The 24,855-nt window shown below is 33.9% G+C and overlaps 1 protein-coding gene across 2 annotated transcripts in view; it reads right to left on the reverse strand.

Annotated features, from left to right (window-relative positions):
• LOC117321763 (homeobox protein mab-5-like) overlaps window positions 1-24,855 on the reverse strand; it is a 60,265-nt gene that overhangs the window by 12,390 nt on the left and 23,020 nt on the right. The window contains exons 1-2 of one of the 2 annotated variants that reach the window (XM_033876280.1): window positions 11,961-12,159; window positions 8,202-8,718 (exon numbers count right to left, since the gene is read on the reverse strand). In XM_033876280.1, the coding sequence (XP_033732171.1) occupies window positions 8,202-8,703 (502 nt within the window). In that variant the 5' untranslated portion in view covers window positions 8,704-8,718; window positions 11,961-12,159. Of the gene's footprint in view, window positions 1-8,201; window positions 8,719-11,960; window positions 12,160-24,855 lie in introns of those variants that run through there. The other variant, XM_033876281.1, reaches the window with a different exon arrangement.

A 24,855-nucleotide genomic window follows, 5' to 3' on the forward strand; every position in this document is an offset into this window, starting at 1 on the left:
TCTAATGTTTACCAAAATGGCGGTTGGCGAAGTCAGCGAGACACCCAGTACGGCTATGCTGTCTAATGGTTATTATTCGCGTTGCATAATTGCGTGGCTCACTGACATATCAGCGCAACCTATCTTTTGAATAATAAACATATTTATCATTTTTATTAATAAACGCTTGAGAAAAAACGCCAACCACTGAATTTCAACAATACTAATAACCTGTCTCAAAGGGACACCAACTTCAAACGCTAAAACTACGTCGATGTTATGAATCAATACCGTTTGCATGTTTGTAATTAATGAGTTATGTACATGGTGGGGGCAAGCTGTCAGTCGGGGTGCGATGTTAAGGCGGTCTCTGGCCTGGACGATCATTCGGACAGATTAATGTGACAAAACTTCGAATGGACACAAGGAATGTTGACCAGAATAGGAACTGTGAGAATACGACGATGTGTCGCCAGTCGTGTCGATATGGCCATTCTCCGGCCACAGGCGACCGTGAACTGACCAGCATAACACTGTAATGCTAAAATCCCGTATAACAGAAAATATGGCTAGGTACTGTCTAAAGTTAATTTTAACAAACGAACTCTTATATAGACCATATAACGAAACCACTGTGATCTGTTGGAGATTTGTCATCAAGGTCACTTTAGTCTCGTAAACACTAGTGACAGATACAAGCAGGTGACAAATTGAAATTTGTTTTTACGTTTTTAACACGGTAACCAGGTACAGAACAACAAATATATACTAAATTGCATTCATTTAAAATTACATAAATTAATTGACCTTTTATGGTTACACAGCCTGGTGGAAACATGTTAGCTTATACAATTTAAATGGGGTGCTCGATTAATTTGTATAGATGTATTTATCTGTCGGAGATAAAACGCCCGGTATATGTATGTCTAGTCTATGTATTGTTCTGTGGTTCTGTATCATAAACCAAGTCATTTCAACATTGTGTTGTGCAATTAGTATTACGTACAATGTGTGCTTATTAAAAATTACATATCGACAATCGCGATATTGTCTGGAATAATAGAATTCTACCCCTCGCGTTCCCGGTGCGTTGTACACGTATACCTCCTGACACCGAAGGTATCACCCATATATTGATTGTTTATTTAAAGGTATAACCGTGTCAGGTAGAAGTTAGGAACCATGTCATGCCTGATCTAATGAAAAGTTAATTCCAAACACTTTTTTTAAAACATGAGCCTTCCATTAGACGCCAGTGTCTGGTCTTCACGCAAGGTTAAATTGAGCACGACAATTACACCGAGTGGCGTAGGATAAATGATTTATTAAAATTATTGACTCGACCATGGCTTACAATCACAAACAATATTATCAAACCAGTTATTCATAAAACTAGGAAAATGAAGAAATTATGAAAAGAAAAAACCAAAAATTGAAATGATGCTATATATATAGATAAAACTTTTTGCGTTACATCCTTAACTGTCAAAAGCAATGTGCAAAATGTATGTCTATTTTAAATGCTTTCATATCCCCAGTATATCTTACCGCTGCAATTCAAAACAAATGTATTAGGATTTCCTGTGAAATATTTATACCAGTAATGGATCGCTTGGGTGGTGTTTGTGAGACGGCCTTTACCCTCGGCTGCCCATCAGTGGTTGTGATATTATCTGAATGCCTTTCTATGGTGGAAATGTGGATCAGGGTATCAAAAAATACATTTACGACCGAGCTGATCAGTATGGATTCGATAGGTCATTCATAGCATTGATAGTGTTTGTTTATATATAATAAAGCAAACTGTTTAGAGAAAAAATATCAAAAATCGCTTAAAATGTCTTTACACAACTTAATATTCCTACCCAAAACATTTTCACCAAGACATGAGGAAACATGAAAAATAAACCTGTTGTCCAATCCCCATATACATACTCTTCAAACAAAATGCTGTTACTGCAAATGTTTCTGTAATAAATAGTATTTAAATTAATAGGACATTTCAGCGCTGAATCAGCATCCAAAAATCACTCAAAACATGTTTTATTCCTACCTAAAATTTCTCAACAGGGCATTTTCGTGCACCTACCCAAATATTCCCAATAATGCATCCCCGTCCTTCCGTTCTTGTATTTCATTATTCCCAAATATTGATTTAAACCTAAATGTTCATATTATCACTAGAGTCAAAAAATCGCTTTGATGAATCTGTTCAAACAGCTCTGGCTTATTTTATAGCTTATCAATTGAATAACGTAATGTAGCGTATCATTTGTCTGAGGCGAACACATGTACAGTCGTATAACGTGTTATATTACCTAAGACAAATACTACACACAGGTATTATCCGATACATGATGGCATGCATAGCCATCTACAACTATAACGGACATGAAGGAGACCCTATATACCTGTGTCTCATAACTACACAATCACATGTATGTAGGCAATAGTCTCTGATGAGAGATCTTCTAATCGCTTTCTCCTTCACTTTGTCGCTTCATTAACTCCTGAATGGTTTTATTTAATCCACTACACGTTCAATGCTATCTTATTAACAAGAGTTTACTCGCATGATTTCCTTCTGTACAACTTGCTGATAGATAGTTTATTGGTGAATCTAGGCAGACATGAGTCCAAAGTGACAGATGAAAAATTGCCTCTTAACAATGATCTAATTGTTGACACTAGTATTGACGGTACAAGGTTAGCATAACGGGTGATCATTTCACTTCTGGCAACTGTTTCTTTCCGAAGGAAAGTAATGCATCAATTCTTTTGACAGTTCCTACAAATTACCACTGTTGTGGTCATATTGACTTTGCCCAATAGCTGTGATCGATCCATCACAAAACTGGACAACGTCGAGCTACAAGAATATAACACATTGTCATTATATATAGTGTTTATTAAGAGATACGTAGAATGGCCACCTGATGTTAAATGAAGGCATTTACATTTGTAAATATTTATTTGTTCTTAAGTATGGGCAGAGTAAAAGTGATCCTGGATTTGTCTGTGTGGTCTTGCTTATCCAGCTCACAGGGAGGAAGGGTATGCTACTAGAATAACATGTATATTTATCCGTACAAACTACATCCTCATTAGCACAGAAATTGATTCCTTGTGAATGACTACACGAAATGGACAACTGCCTATCCAGTGTAGATGTTTATTCTTTTGTTTTGTGTGTGTGTTTTAAATTCATATCATCTATCATTAAAGCTATACTGTTATTTTCCCTTCTAAAGTTTCTTGTAATTCATAGATACATATTTTATACCTGGTAACCTAACACTGAACACAACTATTACATATATTTACCATTTATGTTTTCACAAATTGGAGTTAGCACATTGTTTTTATATTAACCTAATGTCTTCATCCTACTTATTACATAAATTAAGCAAGCGGAATTGCTTCAAAATTATTCAACTTTAAAAATATCTTCTTTATATCAAATTGTATCATTTTAAGTGTTTTGGTGTTTTTTCGTAAAATATGTTTCCATGTTTACATAATTTTCTGAATCGCCTGAAAATGTCTTTGAAATAAAGAATTTTGTGAGCATTTTGAATATTCTACATTTTATTTTTAACACTAACATATTGCAACCTGTTACAATGTGACATTATAGAATAAAAATACCCAAATAATTTTCATTATTTTTTAATTGTTATGTACATTTTAAATCAACAAAGAAGTTACAGAGAACAATGCCTCTTTTATTCCACTAATTATATTTTTAGGATTTTTTCTCTTATTGATGTAAACTAAATACTATCTATGTATATATGTATACAAACATTAGCATAAAAAGCTGTCATCACAAAAGTACTTTGCTTCAGGCGATTATTTGACAAAAAAAATATCCAGAGGTAAAAACAAGCTCAGAAAAAATTAAATTCGACTCATCTGCGTGAAAGATTTCAAGTAATGATGCATAATGCTAGAAAGAAATCATTCTGAATATTCTTAAAATAGACTATATGCCAAACATTGTGTTTGTTTGTAGAGCTTAATATATAGATTGGGGGAGGGGGGTATATTACCTACACAGTTCGAAGAACATAGTAAGTAGGAAATGACAATGTAGCGGTAAGGTAACGTGGAGTTTGCTTACAGGTGAGAAAAACACAATTATGTATTGTCATATTTACAGCTGGCTATTGTTTAAAGCTAACTAGGATGTGTAATTGACAGGGTGAAGAGTTTGAAACCCATAAACCAAGGTCTTAAGTTTGACATTGTGTCAGGTTTATAGTACCCCTCTCATTACTGGACCTAGAACAGTACACTCTGTCTAAAGATTATATTACATATCGTAGATAAAGAAACAGAGCAAAAGTATGTTGGTCAAATAGACAACTGTTATATCAACCTGACATCTCTTAAAATGTACTTAATACTAAATATAGTTAAATGTTGTCAATTTCATCTGTATAAATATACTGGCAAAGCATGAATAAACAATTGCTAACAATAAACTATCCCTTATTCGGGCCACGTGTACTTGTGAACGGGAATGTGATTTGTATTTAGATATGACATGTAAGAGGAGAATAAATCGTTTCATAACAATCAGATGCTTAATTTAAAAAGTTAAAAAAAGAAACAATCAACGTAGTGGCTTTAAAAATACTGGAGCGTTATTTGTAAAAAAAAATAGAATTAATTATCTGATTGTTATAAAACGATTTATTCTCTTCTTACATGCCATTTGTATGCAAAATCACATTCCCGTTCACAGGTATATGTGATTCAAATCGCTTTGAACTCCACATTTATATTTAATTCAAATCACATTACAATCTACAGGTATATGTGATTCAAATCACATTACAATCCACAGGTATATGTAATTCAAATCACATTACAATCCACAGGTATATGTAATTCAAATCACATTACAATCCATAGGTATATGAAATCCAAATCACATTACTGTGCATATGATTCAGGCTCTCCCCTTTAGGATTTCCACACATTTGTGTCCTAGTATTACTGACAGTCCTTGAACGACAGCTGTATGGTGCAATTTTATATTTATTACTTTATTTCATTAAAGATGGTATTCAGTTAAGTGTCCTGTGACCAATCCCTTGAAATAAAATGGGATTCTTATTATTTGAACGAATGTTGCGTTTTTATCTTTATTTTACAAATGATATGTGTTATCATTATTATATTTCATTATTATCTAAGTTAACACAGGTGGATATTATATATGGGACAATCCTGATATTGTTTTTTATATATATACAATACATTTTATTATGATAGATCATATCATTTATTGATATTATTCAAATAATGATATCCCTAATTGCATGCACGATTTGTTCATTAGTATGAAAAAATAATATTAATTTGTTACGTCAATAAACACGACCTATTTGTATGATGATTTTGTTTTCTTTCACTTTTTTTAACTTTATATATTTTTTCTGAAAATACAGAACAGGCTTTTGGAAAATGGGAAATAATAAATAAAAAAACTGATTGATCTACATTTTTTTATTTTATTTTATTTTAATTTAGACTTGATATTTTTACTGAAAATACCTAACGGGTCTTAGGAAAATGGGCAATGATAGACATAAAAGAGATACAGATAAATCGTGCTGAACTGTTGAATAATTAACTTGTTTTTTGTAAACATTGCATGTAACGTGGCTTTCTCTATAAATATGCAGAATAATTCTATATGAATTAGCTGTTCTGTGGGGGCTGTCAACTTATACAGATATAACTGGGCATGTTGCAGTATTCATATTAATCTTATGTTGGTCGTCATTTATCAACTTAAAATAGCTGTAGGCAATGTGTGGGAAAATAGTGTTTACTTTGACCATAGAAAATTATACAGGGCACAAACAAAAGTCGTATGTTTATATTCCATTAGTCTTGATCAGGAGCAAAAAAAATGTTACTACTTTATAAATGTTTAATTATGTAAATGGCTTAGTTAGGATTACCAAGATTAATGATAAGCTTTAATCAGTTTTCCGTATGTAATGACAAGGTTTGCTTTGGATACTACTCATTAGAACTTGACAATTGTAGTCTTCTGATATGTAACACAGAATCTAGTTGAGCAATTAAATAAACTGATTCAGCTTTATTTATGCTCATATCATTTTAAATATACGCTATATTTTATTTTGACGCCTTTCCTGGCTCTCTGAAAGGCATTTACGTATTTTATTTCATTAAAACTGGAAATTTCGCATTTCAATCTAGATATAAAGAATAATTTTGAGGCTAGAGGTCATAACTACATGTAAAAAGGTCCGCCATACGCGCGACAATTTTTTAAAGGATGCGAAAATGATGTATTATGAAACCAGATGGTAATATTAGAGTTGTACAGATCTTGTTCCCCAGGACTTTCCTGGCTGTACATAGCTTCTCAAAAGTCCAAGTTTGTCATTTTTGTTCACACCATTACATTACCCGGCATCGAGTTACAGACAATATCCTCAATACTGTATAATTATAGTGAAATAAAGCGTATATTTACAGCACAGTCAAAGCTACAGGCCAAGTCAGCTCCATCGTTTCTATATTGTGGTAAAGTATACGGTTTCGGGCCTATGTTTGAGGGCCGTTTGATATTGAAGGTACGGGGTTATGGGGGAGGAAAGGGGATGGAATCGCTCCTTTAAGTTAATGATAGAGAAGTACGCCATAAAATACTAGGTTTAGGGAGACCATCTGTGGACAACCAAGCTCTTCCCTCAACAGAAAAACGATTTAAATCATCGGAACGTCACTACTGTTATCCCGGGAAACAACCTTGGAACTCCAATATTTTCATCAAAGAAATCTTCACTTTACTGTCACCCATGGAAACATCCAAGAAATATCCACTACTACCATCCAGGAAAACTCAACTATTCCATTGCAAGAAAACCCCACTTATATTATTCAAGGAAATTAAAGTTTAATTTTCCTTATTTCGTACTCATTTTAATTTCATTTTAACATGTTTTTGGTTATAATGATATCTTAAAATTTTTTTTCATTATGGTAAAGTTTTAAGTGTTTTCGATTAGAATTCCATACATAGCATTATTATCAGAACCTTATCACAACATTCGGGAAAACTTATAATTACTCTGACTTGACCACTATGCTACGTAAAATTATGCTGACTTTTTTAAGGGTGATGGATTGATATAAAAAAAAAAAAAATAAAAGCTTTAAGCTTGTTTCCAGATCCTTTTGCTAATTATGAACTGATATTTTGTATTTTTGTATGCAATGTCTATGAATTAAATAAAATACTGTTTAAACTAAACTTTGTTTTTGTGATATTGTTTTTCAATGTTAAATCACAACCTCGTACATTTAGCATTATATCTTATTTGTAATGGTATCATTATATATTAAGGAAATAATAATGAAGCAATATTAAATAAGTATGCTAAATTACTACCAGGTTTTAAAATCAATTTATGTCAGTGCAATCATGATTTGTTTTTATCACATTCAACACACCGAGACAAGAAATCATATTTAAATAGCTGACCTATTAATTATGTATCGGAATGTAAATTGGAAGCCGTCAGTTTTCTAGCGTTTAACACACTTTAGACCTCTGATAACAGCAATCAATGAATCACCTATCGAAATCAGCGAGTTTGAGCCAGAGTTATTTCCCTTTGAATCTGAATTTGATGGAAAAAATTCAACCTGAATTTCTACAATAGTTTAAGTGATCTTTCATGTTATTGGAATGTCTCTTACGTCAATTGTGCAATCCTTAAACAGAAGTACTATAGCCAAATACGGTATATGTTAAATACGACTATTATGAATCAATAGAGATTATATGCTATCGTCTGTCATATGCATGGTATCTGTGTGTGATGGATTAGCTAAGAGGAATGTAATACATTCATTAAGCTTCATTAAATATAGACCATGGTTCTATAATAAACGTTTATTTCATTTGAAAGACCGTTTAAGATACCTGCGAGATACATTAAAAATGCAAAATATTTGTCACGTTTTCATCAATCCTCGTTTAGGGCATGCTCACTGCAGGTTTTATTGTGTTAAATTTCTGACCAAATGACTCCGTGTCTACCGTGTAATCATGTGTGTTTCCTTCACTACTGTGTTTTTAGACTGACCACTAGGGTTATCACTGTCCGTGGATCTTGTTCCTCTATTTATGGCCAATAATAATCACATATTAAAAGATAAGTACAAACCTTGATTTGGAGAATCCGAGTTAGCGCTCCTACAATCGATGTCCCTCCCCGGGAGAGGGGGAATACCGGGGGGCATATCGGGATAAAAACTTCCATTCGTGTAGCCCGGGGGATGGGCAGCCTGATACATATCCCCATAAAGGGGGTAATTCCTCATAGCTGGCATGTTAAGGGGATTCATGTGGTTAAGCTGCATCTGCCTACAGTTGATATAGTCAGCCCCAGCACTCGTGAACGAGTTGTAGGGAGATTTAGAGTTCATGGCGGAAAAGGAAGCTCCAAGTTGGAGATTGCTGTACGAAGACATACTAGAACACGAGTTATGGCCTGTTATACTCCCTGCGTCGCTTGTATAGTTTGACCAGCCGTTCTGTCCGGATCGCCCGATGGCCGAGTCTTGACCCCCGGGACTTGAGCTGAGGATACTGGACACTGTGGTTGTCAGTCCGTTGGGATAGAACGGCAGACTAGAGTGAGCTAATAGGTTATTGGCAGTCTCCATCGCTCAACATTACACCTGCAAAAACAGTAAACAACAATATAAGAACTCATTGTGTACATAAACATTTATATATCACCATTAAAGTAATCATCGCTATTTAAATGATTCCATATCGGTCCCGGGATTCTATTCGGTCCTGTATGGAAAGTCTCTCCGTCAAAAATCAACGAGATTTCAACATTATTTATGAATATATTTGAATTTGTGTCTTTGTTTAATGTTTATTAACTAATGTGGTTATTTCAGCGTGTAATATTCTTGTTAACAGTCCGTAATTAAGAATAACAGATGCAACCCAAAGAAATATTGTGACCAACGTTGGAATATTAAGATTCTGGGTTAGAAAAAAAGAATTTATATGATCATGGCGAGACGACTTCTGGAAATGTCTCCAGATAATCTTAACTGGTTCATATTTGTCCTATTATCGACTTGTATAACACAGTATGGATATAAAAGAACACCGGTAATAAACTAAAAGAAGTAATTGTCTTAAGGACTCTTCCTTCTTTAAAAATATCTCATAAAGTCTCGTAAGAAAAATATCAAGCAAATACTATGTATAGCATTCTCTAACTATAGAAAGGTAATTTTCATATCATATTATATACAACTATATACTTTCCTACATATCGTATATAATATATATAGAGAATATCAAATGACATTTTTGGTATTTATATTTTACATTTAAAACCTAGATATCGAATCAATCTGGAGAGATTGACGCGGTGGGTTGGTGAACATCTACTTTATTAGAGGACTTCTATAAATATTTAATATCCTCTGTGTTAACCGTTGTGGAAAAAATCGTTATGCACTTTCCACTTTTTTACACTACCAGGTATTTCTGTTGGTTTTTCTTTTTTTCATGGTGGTTTTAAAGGAGCACCTGTTTTACAGAATAATGAATCAGGAATATAAATCAACGTTTGAAATATTATTAAATAAATAACTTTCGTCAAACTCATCATTTCTTTCTTTAAAGTTGAAATGAATATAGATTGATTTTGATCGACATTTTATGCGACAAAACATATTTTATATACCCAACATCTCATTCATAATATATATTTACTGCAGTTTGATACGCGATACCAAATTATCTTTGTAGTCAAGAAACGGTGATAGGCGTTATAATTTTTGTTTAATATTTCGAGAAATATTCATCGAGCAGGTCAAAATGTATAGGCGAATGTTTACGCAAGAATGGTTGTATATGAAATATTGCATTAATTTTACATGAATCTTTTGTGGAACTACATTACGACAAACTACACAAAACTGTTATATGATACCTTCAATTTTTTATATATATTTACATAACAACAATATTATGGAAATTTAAAATTCATGCAACTCATCTGACACGTAAAGAACACGAGTAAACTGATAATGTATGTATATTTAAAAAACGAAATATAAAAATACTGCAAAGCATTTCAAAGATAAAGAATACATTTTTCTTTCAGCTCTGGTACAATGAACTAATTTTAAAAATTCATAGTATATACCGGAACTTGTTCAACTGAAATACATTGTCGTCATAGTTTGCTTTACTGGGTATAGAAAAGTATGCATATAAGGTTCTTCTGTAAGGTTCTGGGGTTTTCATATTCATAAAGCAAAATTCTATCATAATGGGTAAAGTGGGATTTTAAAATTCATGTGTGCAAAATTGTATATAGTTTTAATGTACAGCTTTAGAAAGAATAAATTAGACACGAAATTAAGCTGGAGTCTTCACATTCCAAAGGAAGTCATCAAGCATGTTTAATCCCGTGAAGTCAACCACCTATACCGTTTTATACGTCCGGTTTTAGATAAGATATTTAGTTTCCAAATAATGTCTGATACTATGGTATTTCTATTTTTCATATTATTTAGACAAAAAATACTATGCCCCATTTTGTACCAGTTTATGAACATATATGCTGAAGAGATACCTAACAATTTTATGCAATGTGTGAAAATTTAAAAGCTAGGTAATAAATAATGATATTGACAGAAAAGATTGGAAAGAAGTTAACACGGTTTAACACCTGCCTGTACACTATCTGTAGAGTCAATGATTTTTTCATTCATGATCTCCCAAACATTAGGTTTTCTCACAGGCACCTTAACGAGGTTACAGCCAGATTGAAGATATGGTAGACGAAAGCATTGTGAAACATCGAATATTTTTTTGAATCTTTTGGACATCTACTATTAATCCCGTATTGTGAAGGTGTAAGAAGCCGGTATGTACTCAGAATAATAAACCCATTAGGCGAGAGTGCCGGGTGCCACATATAATTAGGTAGCTAACGTTTCAGGGAGGATGAGAATCCCGAGATTTTATCTGCTCCGAACGCAATCTCAATTTGCAAATTTCAATACAAATGTAATTCGTCAAAACTGAAAATGTAGCCGTCTTGACATGCATCATAAGCATTAGGCGTGACATACAAATTTTTCATACACAGACACATTATATTTCATACGAAAATATATGAGGCAAAGGACAAATGATTTTTAAATGTGATTTAAAAAAAGTACCTACACACTTACATATTGTACACACAACACACGTGTATACACTGTCTGTGAGGCGAGATACAGTGGCTATGACGCGAGTCATTAGGACCCTCGTAAATCTAACATCGTGCTTTATGATACATACACACAGTTCGGCTTTAATAGTTCTTATAAAATCACCATAAATTCTAATAAATGTTCACTTAATATGATAAAATGTTTGGGTTAATGTATTTGGTTGACGTTTAAGCAAAAATTGATACGAAGTTAAAACGACTAATTAATACCTGGATAATTAATCATTAATGAACGTAGTAGCATCACTAATAAATAAAAACGTATTTACCGACTTGACACCGATATTTTACCAATATTATCTTGCGGTACGTAACTCAGTGTTCACTGTAACGATAATGTCGTTCACGTTTAGAGAGGAATTCATTCAATGTATGGTATACAAAAAATGTATTGAAATGTTTAAAACAATGCCCTCGTGCACCTGTGTTATCGGCCTATCGCCCCCTCCCCGGGGTTTAACCGTCTCCTCCCCCGGGTAAGCGCTCTATCTCTACCTTCCGGGTCACCGAGCCCTGTTGATTACGCTCCATATAAACGGAAATAAAACTAAACATCAAACGCATATAAAAGCACACATAAAATTATCAATTAAATTTAAATATATTTGGCCTTGAGATGGTACAAACATCCTAGTGGTTTCAGAGTGTTGTCGGTATACATACCTTGCTACATTCGTATTCTCATATTCCATTCGATCTTTGAGATTTACTGTAAAATAACTACTATGTACGTATGGTCCTTAATGCCACTGGCCAGGCTATCAAAACCATGCTCTCTCCAAAACAATATAAACAGTAGTAATGTGTCGTATACGGGCTGAGCGAGCCTGCCTCACTGTACGATACACAACAACCTATGACCTCGCATATCACACACAGAGAGCTAATAAAAATACGGGATATAGCCTGAAACCACGTGATACGCTATAGCCAATCGTCGCGGACCAATTCAGAAAACCCAGTCAGTCGGAAAGATACGACTACCTTGTGAATCAAGTCGAATTTAACGAAATCTTTGCAGTGAGATAAAAATGTATTAAATATTTACCACAAAAGATTTTCTCTTTCTTGAATTAATGGAAATCCTCTGTTTATTGTACAGTTGGGAGTTACATCTCTGCTTTATAGCTGCTAAATCTGAGGGAGAACTATTGCTATGAATATTCATAAAAAGATGGTTTGGCCAATCAGTAATCAGCATACATCAGCCATTTGATAGCAAAGTTTATGTGTGTTTAATAGAAACAGAGGTAATTATCACTGCGCTGGCAAATTGCTGTGTCTTTATAGTGTAGGGTTTGTCTGTTTGGCGAGAGGTTTTAAGATGTACGTATACAGAACGGGATATGTTATAATACTATGTTTGGGACTGACTAAATCGTACAGGTAAGCTTGTGTGAACTGTGGCTACGAATCTCGTGTAAACTTTCGTAGCGGAGGTCTAGATTTATTAGGGGGGCCCACGGCACAGGACATTCAGCTAACCATTGAAAGTGAAAGCAGCCATTTGATGTCATTGTTTGGAACATGTTTCCATCGTCCTACTCTTTAATTTCTGTAGCAGTGATCGCTTTATTTCCTCCGTAGGATTAAAATTCAAGCCTGTGCGGAAGACTTCTAAATTACAGAAGAAAGCGTTAGCAGCATTCCCTAATTATAAGTATCGCGTTGCGGATGAGGGACTGATTCCCATTCTGTATTGGGATGTATTCCAACCGACTCGGCACGAGACTTATAAAATGTGCTCGTAAGAACTCGCTTTACGTTGACGGGAGATTACTCAAAATATATCCATGTATCTAGGTATTTACTACAATATATAAACATGATTTATAAATCATTTTATCTCATTTATTTTTTATTATATTGATTTCATATAACAATGTCGTCTGCTTTTGATTTTTCCTTTTAATTAAAACTGTAAAATGTGACTGAATATTCTGTTAGCTATTATAATACACAGTGACACAGTTTTGCCTTTGTTAAGAACAGATACCTATATATTTAATTTATCTATAAGCAAATTTCAAGTCTGACCAACAATATTTACCAGGATGGAACACAGACAAAATAATACAGACATTCTATAATTAGCATTTAGTATTTTGATGGACATGTCCTTTCTCTGTAGTAGGCTGTATAAGATAATTCTGTGTCGTTACCTGTGTACAGGTAAGCTCTCGTCAGTCATCACACCACTAGACACTTCCATCCATCATATGACTCTTACCTTTGTGCTCCTGTACATCATCGTTACGCGTACTTTATGTAATAATTATTACATCGTAGTACTAAACATCATTTAATTAACCACATAGCGAGCGCTTGTTACCGGGATTAGGGTCCGGCTCCTACTCCTAACTTACAATAAATGTCACTGGAAAAACAAGCTATGAAATGGTGTCCTAAACACTACTTTGATTCTAGAGATAGATACATTTTTCTGCTATAAGGCTAAGGATACTTAATGTCAAGTTATCCTAGAACTACTTCACATTTTAGAACGATTTCCTTAACACACTTCAAAGAAAATTATTTTAAAATTATAATGTACTTGCCACAGTATGGTTTTCCGGCTTTAACCAATATCGACGGACTTCCGTCAGTAACTCGCTCAAAGTTTATGTTTATAAAAATTGTTTATATCAAATCTTCAACGTTTCAAACTTTCTTGTTTTTATTTACTGCCATATTTTTCATATCACAATTAAACTAATGGAGGGAATCAGCGCAATCAATTAATTCATCTTTAAAATCGCTTGAATCATTTATTTTATTTTTTTATCAGTATGAACGAATAATTCGATATGAATGACAGTATGATTCTGTATAATTTGTGGTGTGTAGGTGAATACCGGATATACCACGTAACAATATGATATTAGGACAACGTCACCATATTGATACAGGAACGAATATATGCACGAAAGTGCACGCGTGTGCTCAAGTATGACGTTATAATTACGTGCACGCGTGTGCTCAAGTATGACGTTATAATTACGTGCACGCGTGCACTCCATAGATGTTTCCGTCCCTGTAGATTTACGACCAGCATTATACCTGTTTCTCGTGATTTACTTAATTCTTTATACAATTTGCATTGTGCACAACAACCTTATCAAGATAGGATAGCTTGTTTAACAAGATTTAAAGTTATATCGGTCGGTATTTCACACTTCAGTTCAAAGACATGTATCAGCGAGTGCTTTCCACACAAAAAACAAACCCTCGTAAATAATCCGCAAAATTGATTAACTGTTATTTGTTACAATAATGAAGTGCGCCCGAGAGTTCTGATGGTGGAAACATAGTCCTGTAGCTAATGGGGAAGACTTGTAGTAATTGTCAATTTCAGGGATGAAAGAATCTTCAAATGTTCCAACTTTTGTCAATTGAAACTGATAGTTATATTTAAATTTGATTACGGATACACCTTTTTTTTTTAAATAATGACATTTATAATTGTAATCTGGCGACGTATACATTATATTGACAATGCAGTCAGGGTTTCCCCCTCTAAGTTAATTTAATGAATTGATTAAATAGCGCAATAACGATTCCAGCTAGCAATATTCTTTGATTTACACTGAAATATGTTCATTCCTTATTTGAGTTCCCCCATCAGACTGAGAGTTTTTATACCATTTACAGACGATTCTCATTTCCTCTAAATGTTTGAGGCGAGCTTTGTCTATTGACCGCGGTACTTGGTAGTATTTCTTCATTACTCAAAGAGGTACAATATATGAATGATCATTGTTGGGATTCGAGTACCCGTCGATACAGCTAATGAAATACCAGCTCCTCAAGAGGACGCCATTTTACAAATTCTCAATAATAGATACCGGTGTCTTATGACGTATGCCTGCCCCTGGATCGTATATGACGAACCGATTCTGAATACTACAATACACTTGAGACCACGGGGAAATCTTCTCTCGGCTCACACGATCTCATTGTGACTGTCAATTTCTTTAATTTCACGTTTCCGCAGCAATAAAACAAATTGTCACTAGCCTTACTAATGCCCGCCAGTTGATCTCGCTGTACGACTACCACGATGCAATCATTGAGCCTACTATAAGATCACCAGTGTCTTTCCATAATTAGTTCTGTGGAATCGTTGCGTTCATAGCTATGTAACTGCAAGTATTACTGAAAATATCACGCAGTTTGTAACCGCAAACGTTACACGTACCAATATATTTGTCCATTAGGAAACTTGATAACTATCAGTTGAGATGAAAATGTATATGTTGGAATTATCTGCCGTGTAAGCTATTTTATGTTTTTACTTGATCATATCAACATTACATATACAAATAAAATTCTATGTATATAGATACACATTTTACCTACAAGGACATTCTTTATAGTCTTCTGTTTCCAACCACATAGGTATTCTGAATATACCACTGAACATATCGAATAATAACAAAGTTTTCTGTGTTAAAATACAGTTAATCTAATGTATATAAGTATATGGATGATTCGTAATTAACTTTAGTAGTTGTATACGTGAACACCATGGCTTAGATTACCAAGTATCCTACGTCTGGTTGATTACACTGTGTTTGCCGATAACTTGTGTTTTACGACCCATTACAAAAACAAATCTTGGCTTTAATCTCAACCTGTACACAAGATTTTTTAAAAGTCGGTCATTTTTTTTTTTACTTTTTATTAATAATAAATCGAGCGGCGACCTAATTCCTTTCATTTTCTTAACGGATTGCCCGGAGTAAAAAATGACTGCAGGTGAACCCTTCATGTTTGTATTGGTCTGCCTTTTACGACGTACTACTAAACGCCGAGAGGGACGTGTACAGTATTGAGCAGTAAGATATCGTGATTGGGGGTCTAATAAAACTTTACCCGCTGCACGAGACAACAGTTATAACAATTATATTGTTGACAACTCGATAATCCTAGGATCTTATCATTTCTTTCATGTGTAACAAGCGAGATGTATTTATAGATAGGTATAGATATATCTATTATATATCTACCTTTCGATTACCATCTTTTTCATGTACACAGTATTGTAAAACATGTGTATTATTTATGATATGCATACAGGTAAACAATAATTGTTGACGTCCGAGAAAGATAAAGGAAAAAACAAACAAAACAAAAACAAACAAAAACTCATCATTATATTATGCTGTATGTTTGTTGCAATGCATGTTAAGATATCAGATTCGACAACGTTTGATTTGATATTAGAGATATTAATTATCGATAGAGACACATATTTGTATTAAGATTCCCAAATAACTGTTATAAGTCATGCTATACAATAGCGTATTAATTAGCTGGACATCGCATGTGTATTATTCCATTTGTAACCTTTTAACCAAACTTTACATTTTAAATAAATTTTGGTCAAAAAAATAAATATCATCAAAATATAATTGAAGTACGTGTTTTTTTTTTCTTGGAGTTTCAATAAATTAATATTCCTAGCCGGATACCGTACGATCGTGCCTGTTGGGAATACAGTGAAAGGAGAATGGTATTATTATCAATAAATTAGGTTTATCGAACAGAGCGGGATCGCGGTACAGTTCATTATAATTCCGTGGCTAATGGATATATTTGCGTTGGCGCCAATTAATGCTGGACGGTGGTCGCTGTGATCTTCGACCGTGACGTCACGTTAAGTGTATCTCGTTGTGTACGCGAGGCCAGAGTATCGATGTGGATAAAAGCTTTACTTATAGGCTAGCAAGCACAAACAAGCATAATGCTTCTGTTTAGTTTTCACTCGATGCTTATGACAGAAAAAATATCATGATAAACATTTGCATAAAAGATGTTCTACTAACCCATATACGGTATAACCTTTTGACCAAATCAGAATATTTTTTAGATTATAATATCATTTTTTAGCAAACATTTATCTCTGAGGTACTGTAAAGTGCATTAATCATTTAATAGTGATATAAGTGCAGAGTGCCTATAAAACATAATTACTTAACCAATAGTTATTTAAATACGTGTATTTTTTCAGTTTGTCTTCCCTATTTCACTGGCATCTTACAATTAAATATTAACTGTTAGATAACAATCGCGCAGAACGTTATTGGCATATCCATCACATTCTCAATTTAGATCAAGTTAAAATGATAAAACTCTGAAATTGAATATCATGTAATTTGTTAATGTTCCTAACAGTTATAATACACAAACATAAATTTAATAAATGTTTATTTTATTTTGAATAATGAATTGCATTCTAGAATCCATTACTTAAAAATCTCCTCTGATTAAAACGTATTTGTTTTTTTCATGTAAAATTACATTGGTTAAAATAACTTAATAAAACTTACCTTTTATGACTGAAAAATTAGGTATGAGTACTCCCAGGCGTATAAAATAAAACAGTTACAGACCCTGGAGGTTTGTGTATGGACCATATTGGTTTGAGGAGTTTTTATACTCTCGTGGAATTAACAGTCGGCCGAACCGCGTGGTCAAATCTTTTAGGAGTATTTCACACAAGCATAAGAATTCATCAAAGGTACTTTACAAATTTCTTGGTTAAACTTCTTCATCAGAATATGAAGATCTTTGTACATGAACAACGGGCGTTCTATTTTCTCTGTTTTATTTCCGGACTTAAAAAGAAAGCAGTTCCCCTTGGAACAAGTTAGCTCTTGAATTTTAAGTTTTATTTCTGTATTTATAAGAATCTGCCAGATCGTTGACTATTTTCACAGGTATTTCGGACATCCGCGGGTCTCGCACGGTCATCCTTGGATCTAAGACCCTCCAACTGGTCATCACAGACACATTGCGACCATTATGAACTGACCAACAGGGACGAAATGTGACCATTAAGACACTAAAACCGTTATTATCCTTCAATTAAAAAGACAACCGGCCAATTCCATACTAAATCAGAAAGGTATCAATTTCTTTGATCGCCCGCGTGTCCAGTGCCTGTTGACCACTCGCGGTGGCCGAACAAGTCATCATTATGCCTCCACGGCCGTTAACGTACCGGTCATTGGCAAGAAAATGTTTCTTTACCCAAATTACTAAGTACTAATCGTTTGACTTTGTTGGTTAACAGAGAGAGTGAAGGAGAGGCTTAGTTTGGACAATGGGGCTGATGGAGATATTTACTGGTCACTCAAGGCGAAACCGATTACCATTGACCACTCCACCATGTTTGAATTCTCCATAGCTGGGAAAATTCGACACGGTCTCTACAGCACGTTTACCTTTTCCAATGTCTGAAGAATATCCGGAATGAACTTTTAAGGATCAGACTGAATGTTTATTGAAATTTAAGATAGAATATTTAAGAAAGGATCAAGAAACATGTTACATGATTTATTAGATTCTTCATATACTTTGATACAGAAAATTATTCGAATCTGATTTAAAAAACAAACAAACCTTTAAATTTCGAATTAAAATTAATAAAATTCTGACCACTGAAAACAATTTCATTAGAATATCTTTAGATATCTGAAACTTGTATTAAATCTAGCAACATATTTTGGTATGTAATATGTATTGTTTTATTGGATTAGGCATAGGCTATCGCAACTTAGTAAAGCCTTCTCCACAATACAACATTATACAAAATAGATGACAGCTATGATATCTATAAGATATGTTTAGATAGAAAAACTAAACGAAGAAAGACAAAAAGAAAATATAGAAATGAGAGAATGCGGAAAATATTGTTTACTACAGGCTTGACTTTAATAAAGGCTTGTATAAAATGGAAAAAAAAAGTTTGGTTTTCCACATCAGGAAGATTTGAAGAACCAAACAGGATGTCGATTGAAATATCACAACATTGTAAAAAAAAATAATACTAAAACATAAATGAATAAATAATAAAAGCTATCAAACAAACCTAAGCGCAGTCTAGTATACAGACTACATTAAAGACGCAGGGTATATTGGGGAGAAGGCGTAGTTAAGTTGTTATAACATAGCTTAATCCTCTGTTATGAGTTTGACTATCAATATGTTTAAATCAAAACAATTGCATCATCACATAACAGAATAAAAAAAATATTAAATCTCGCAAGTACAAATGTTTGAAAATTAAAAAAAAATGTATACATAAACTTGTTTTATTAAAAGAAAGCTTCAATTGAGCTGATCGTATATACTGTCAGCACTAATCCCACGCCATAATTATTTATAACAATGGTTATCTGAATTCCATGGAAACATTTTTTTTTTCTTTCTTAAAATCGATATATCTTAAAATAGATTAGTACAACGGGAACACATCTAGTAATAAGTCGATCCCTTTATTTCTGTTAAAATGTCAGGGGCTTTCATAGTAATACTATTACCTGTATATATATATATATATATACACTTTATATGTGTGTTCCATGAACTATTACATACATATATATATACTTTAAAGGTAAGTTCTATAAACTATTACCTACATATATAAACTATTACCTACATATATACACTTTATACGCAAGTTCTATAAGCTATTACCTACATATATTTAAGGATTGAATCTTGATTTGGTCGATTTCATGGGGTCATGAATTGAGTTGCTCTTTTGACAAGTTTAATGAACTGCGAAGCAGTTCATGTTGAATTTGTCTCAAGAGCAACTCAATTCATGATCCCACGAAATCGACCAAATCTAGATTTAATCCTTATATTTCATTTTTTTTTTTTTCGAATTAAAAAGTCGGTCTAGATATTAATATCTTGTAGCTTGTGCAAGTCTAAATGCGGAAAAGACCGAGGAGTTCCGGATTGTGCATGTCTAGTCGGTCGAGTAAAATAGTCCGCTATTTTAGGATTGAAAAACAGTATTACTTTGTCAAAATAAAAGTATTTAGCATATCTGGTCTTTCATAAAATACAAGAATACATTATAAAGATAATTTTAATAATTATTTGATGCTTATAACAGCAATGTAGAAAAAGTGAAATCGTTCCGCGGAAGGATTTTAACCATGTATTCATACGCACTGATCAGTGTTAATCTGGTCAAATTCATGAGCAAATGAAACAGATTAAGTTTGGTTGTTTCATTGAGTCAAACTTGAGTAGAAATTGAAATATAAACTATTACCTACATATATATACTTTATATGTGTGTTCTATAAATTATTACCTACATATATATACTTTATACATGTATGTGTGTTTCATAAACCATTACCTACATATATAAACTATTACCTACATATATACACTTTATACGTAAGTTCTATAAACTGTTACCAACATATATATACTTTATATGTGTGTTTCATAAACTATTACCTACATATATACACTTTATAGGTAAGTTCTATAAACTATTACCTACATAAATACACTTTATATGCATGTTCTATAAACTATTACCTACATAAAAAATGTTTATATACTTTATAGGTAAGTTCTATAAACTATTACCTACATATATACACTTTATAGGTATTTGATATGTATTTTGCGAGGATTGAAATTACATTAAAAGTGGATAAAACAGTCACACAACACGTGGATATAAGTCACACTACACGTGGATATAAGTCACACCACACGTGGATATAAGTCACACTTTACGTGGATATAAGTCACACTACACGTGGATATAAGTCACACTACACGTGGATATAAGTCACACCACACGTGGATATAAGTCACACTACACGTGGATATAAGTCACACTGCACGTGGATATAAGTCGCACTAAACGTGGATATAAGTCACACTAAACGTGAATAAAGGAGTCACACTACACGTGGATATAAGTCACACTACACGTGGATATACGTCACACTACACGTGGATATAAGTCAAACTACACGTGGATATAAGTCACGCTGCACGTGGATATAAGTCGCACTACACGTGGAGATAAGTCACACTAAACGTATATAAAAGAGTCACACTACACGTAGATAAAAAAGTCACACTACACGTGGATATAAGTCACACTACACGTGGATATAAGTCACACTACACGTGGATATAAGTCACACTACACGTGGATAAAAGTCACACTACACGCGGATAAAAAGTCACACTACACGTGGATATAAGTCACACTACACGTGGATATAAGTCACACTACACGTGGATATAAGTCACACTACACGTGGATATAAGTCACACTACACGTGGATATAAGTCACACTACACGTGGATATAAGTCACACTACACGCGGATAAAAGAGTCACACTACACGTGGATATAAGTCACACTACACGTGGATATAAGTCACACTACACGTGGATATAAGTCACACAACACGTGGATATAAGTCACACAACACGTGGATATAAGTCACACTACACGTAGATATAAGTCACACTACACGTGGTTTTAATAACATGTTTTTCTCGTAGAAATCGACTTCAGTAAGGTCAAATGGTTTTACACGCGCAATTTCGTAAATATTTTCGACGTATTGAGCTGGGACTTAACTCTGATAGACCTCTTGGGGGTGGGGGTTGGGGGGGGGGGGGGGGGGTGTGTGTGCTGTAGCAGGTATATTGACTATTGAGAGTCTTAACCACCACTACTTATATACTTATATCTGTATACGTGACATTGATTTGTATTTGTGAATGCATTTTCAAACTTTATTTCCATGTGGATGAGTTAGAAATAAAACACGTGTATTGGTTAAAAATGTGTCCGTTTCTTTGTTATATAACCAGATCACAAATGTCTCAATATATTCCAATAAACATTGAACCAAGTCGAATACCGAACGTCTTACTGGGATATTTGATTGAATGGTAGGCAGACTTGCGTGATCAGTGTGTATATTTTACGATGGAAAACATAGTCTTAACTACAAATTTCTATCGTGACGTCACGTGACTGAAATGAGCACAAGTGTCTGCATAATGAAGCGAATCCGTACAAATTGTCTTCCCCGAGAATTTCGATCGACCTTGAAAAGAGGGTATCATTTGAAGCCTGTCATTTTGTCATTAGGGGAATATTCACCACAAACACAATCTGTATCTCTAACACGTTATAACGCATTCTAAAGTCCAACTAACATCCATTAGCATAAAGAAAAGTGCAATTTCTTTTTTTTCAGAGACGGTATTAATTCCATTGAACAATACAACAATCATTCACGCTTAAACTCACATTGATGAGTGTAATTCAAGAAAAAGTCTAAGTATGAAATAAAGGTACTGAAGTATTACTCTAATGAAGGTACATTTGTATCTTTGTGATATGATACTGGAATTATTGATATTGCTATAACTTCAAATAGTTTCCCGAGAGAGAAACAGAGACATACATTAACTACGACATTGAACAAATACAGTTAAGACTAATGTTCAGGTTCCTGTCCTTAATCGTCCTTCGAAAATAATAATAATAAAAAAAAAACTAGGTTGTTTCAAATCTGTTTTTAAAACATTTCAAGTTTAAAAGATTTGATACACCACAGAAAATATTTCACAAATAAATATTATATTGCACAACTTTCTGAGCAGGCAATTAATAAAAAATAGCCACAAAATAGTTTTGTTAACTTTTCCTCTGGAATACCGAAGAAGCACCGAGATCGGAAGTTTTCCATGTAACATGTTTGTTTTGTTTTTGCTTTTTTCAATATATATGATTATGCATGAGATGTTCCATGCTCTAAAACAATGGAATATATGAAAAGAAAATTCAAAGTCAAGAATTTAATCTGATGACTAATGGACCAGATGTCCGTAACAATCCTGTCCGTCGTGTTGATGAAATAATGAGGCATTGGTTTATTATTATTCACAAACTCGGTAAGTATTACTTTATAAATATTTATATAAAGTCTGCAGTAACACAATTTAGCACGGTAGTAATTTCACAACTGTGTGCTAAAATTTGAACGAAAACGAAACACGGCCATTTTCATCTTCATTTGATCACCTTGTAAGTTTGAATAATAAATTAATTGTAAAAGAAAAACCACTATATCACACGAAGACACTGTATGTAGGTTAAATTTTGAGTCGCATTCAAAAACCAATGGGTCATCAAATGTGATTGAAAGATTGAAGTATAGCGCACTGTTTAAGAGCAGCATTGAAGCAAGAAATCTGGTGTCGTTAGTGACATCAGGATGGTCAATGGTTTCCGTACGACGATAGACACACATTACATATACAGTATCTATACAGACTAGAAAATGTATTATCATTGTAAATAATATTCCAAATCATACGACAGAACACTACACACATTACACCAATGTATAAAAAAATATATATCACGCACATATTCCAAAGTCCACAACATTAAAATGTTCAAATCCGGGACACTTTGATAATAGCTTAATGATACTGATGCTGCATACATATCTCAAAAACAAATGTTACAACAAAACAAATCTCGGGCACCTCTATTGCCGAATGATGTAATGGTATCGGCACGGAGTTCCTCGTAAAGAAGAGTATAGCGAGCTCTACCGTCGATACCACAATGAAGCACGCTGTTACTCTATAGTAAGTCCGTGGTTACAACGTAAGCCTTCTATCAGGTGGATTCACACACCGTTTGACACGAGTTCTATATGACAGCGTTACCATCTCGCGGTGCCCGGTAAGTATGTAATACCGCTAAGTGCCCGTTTCAGAGTTTTGATCAGACTCACTTTTTTACGACGGAGGACGGACGTAGGGGGAAGAACTACATGCCAAGTTTAACAAGACAACTTGCTGAAATTGTGAATAAATGGCTAATAAATGGCCACTATTGAACATTTTCTTGTAAAACTAGACATAAAAACGCGGTTTATTGTTCTTATATGACCCAATCGCTTCATAAAACGTCATAAATGATACTGGTCACGTGACAGGCTGATACGGCTGCAGGCGAAGCGCGCCATCTCGTGCCGTGAGAGTTTCTCTGAGTTTAGAAGGAACATGGTTACTCCCCGTCTACAGAGGGCGCTATGATCGACCCTGCTCACATATCCAAGAGACATTCCATTGTGTTTTCCCCAAGAAACATTTCTCGTGGACTATTATAAAGCAATAAGAAAGCGCGATCTTACGAAATTGTCACTAGAAATGGACCAGGGATCTTTAACTTGTTACACTTATTCCCTTACGGTGTCCAAGTGTGGTATTGCCGTGTTTTTCTGTATGACTTCGTGATTTTCCTAAAAAGAATCGTAAAGATTGCAGTGAATCACTGCAGTAATTCTTTAGGTCCGGTTTACATAGAATTGTCATATCAACTTTCCTATTAATTCGATATTATTATGTAACACCAAATGTTGAAGTTGTTCTGTGCCTATTTCTATCACTAGCCATGGTAGTCGTATCTATTGGTAAACATTGCTTTATCCTTCTCCTGTTGCAACAGTAGAAAATGACTCCACAAACCAAACAGCGAATTAGAATTATATTGAATTATCTATTTTCAGTCAGATGATTTGATAAACACATCTGATTTTCCAATCCCAGTGCTGCCAACACCAGTTTAACCAGTTAAGTATGTACTTTTGCGAACTCGTCTAGAAAATAAAAAGAAGAAAAAAAATCCTGATAATCTTGGCGGCGCTTTCGTCAGAAAAAGTCTGCAGTTTATTTGTTTTTC

The sequence above is a fragment of the Pecten maximus genome, chromosome 2 (genome assembly GCF_902652985.1).
Source record: "Pecten maximus chromosome 2, xPecMax1.1, whole genome shotgun sequence".
Classification (NCBI taxonomy): domain Eukaryota; kingdom Metazoa; phylum Mollusca; class Bivalvia; order Pectinida; family Pectinidae; genus Pecten; species Pecten maximus.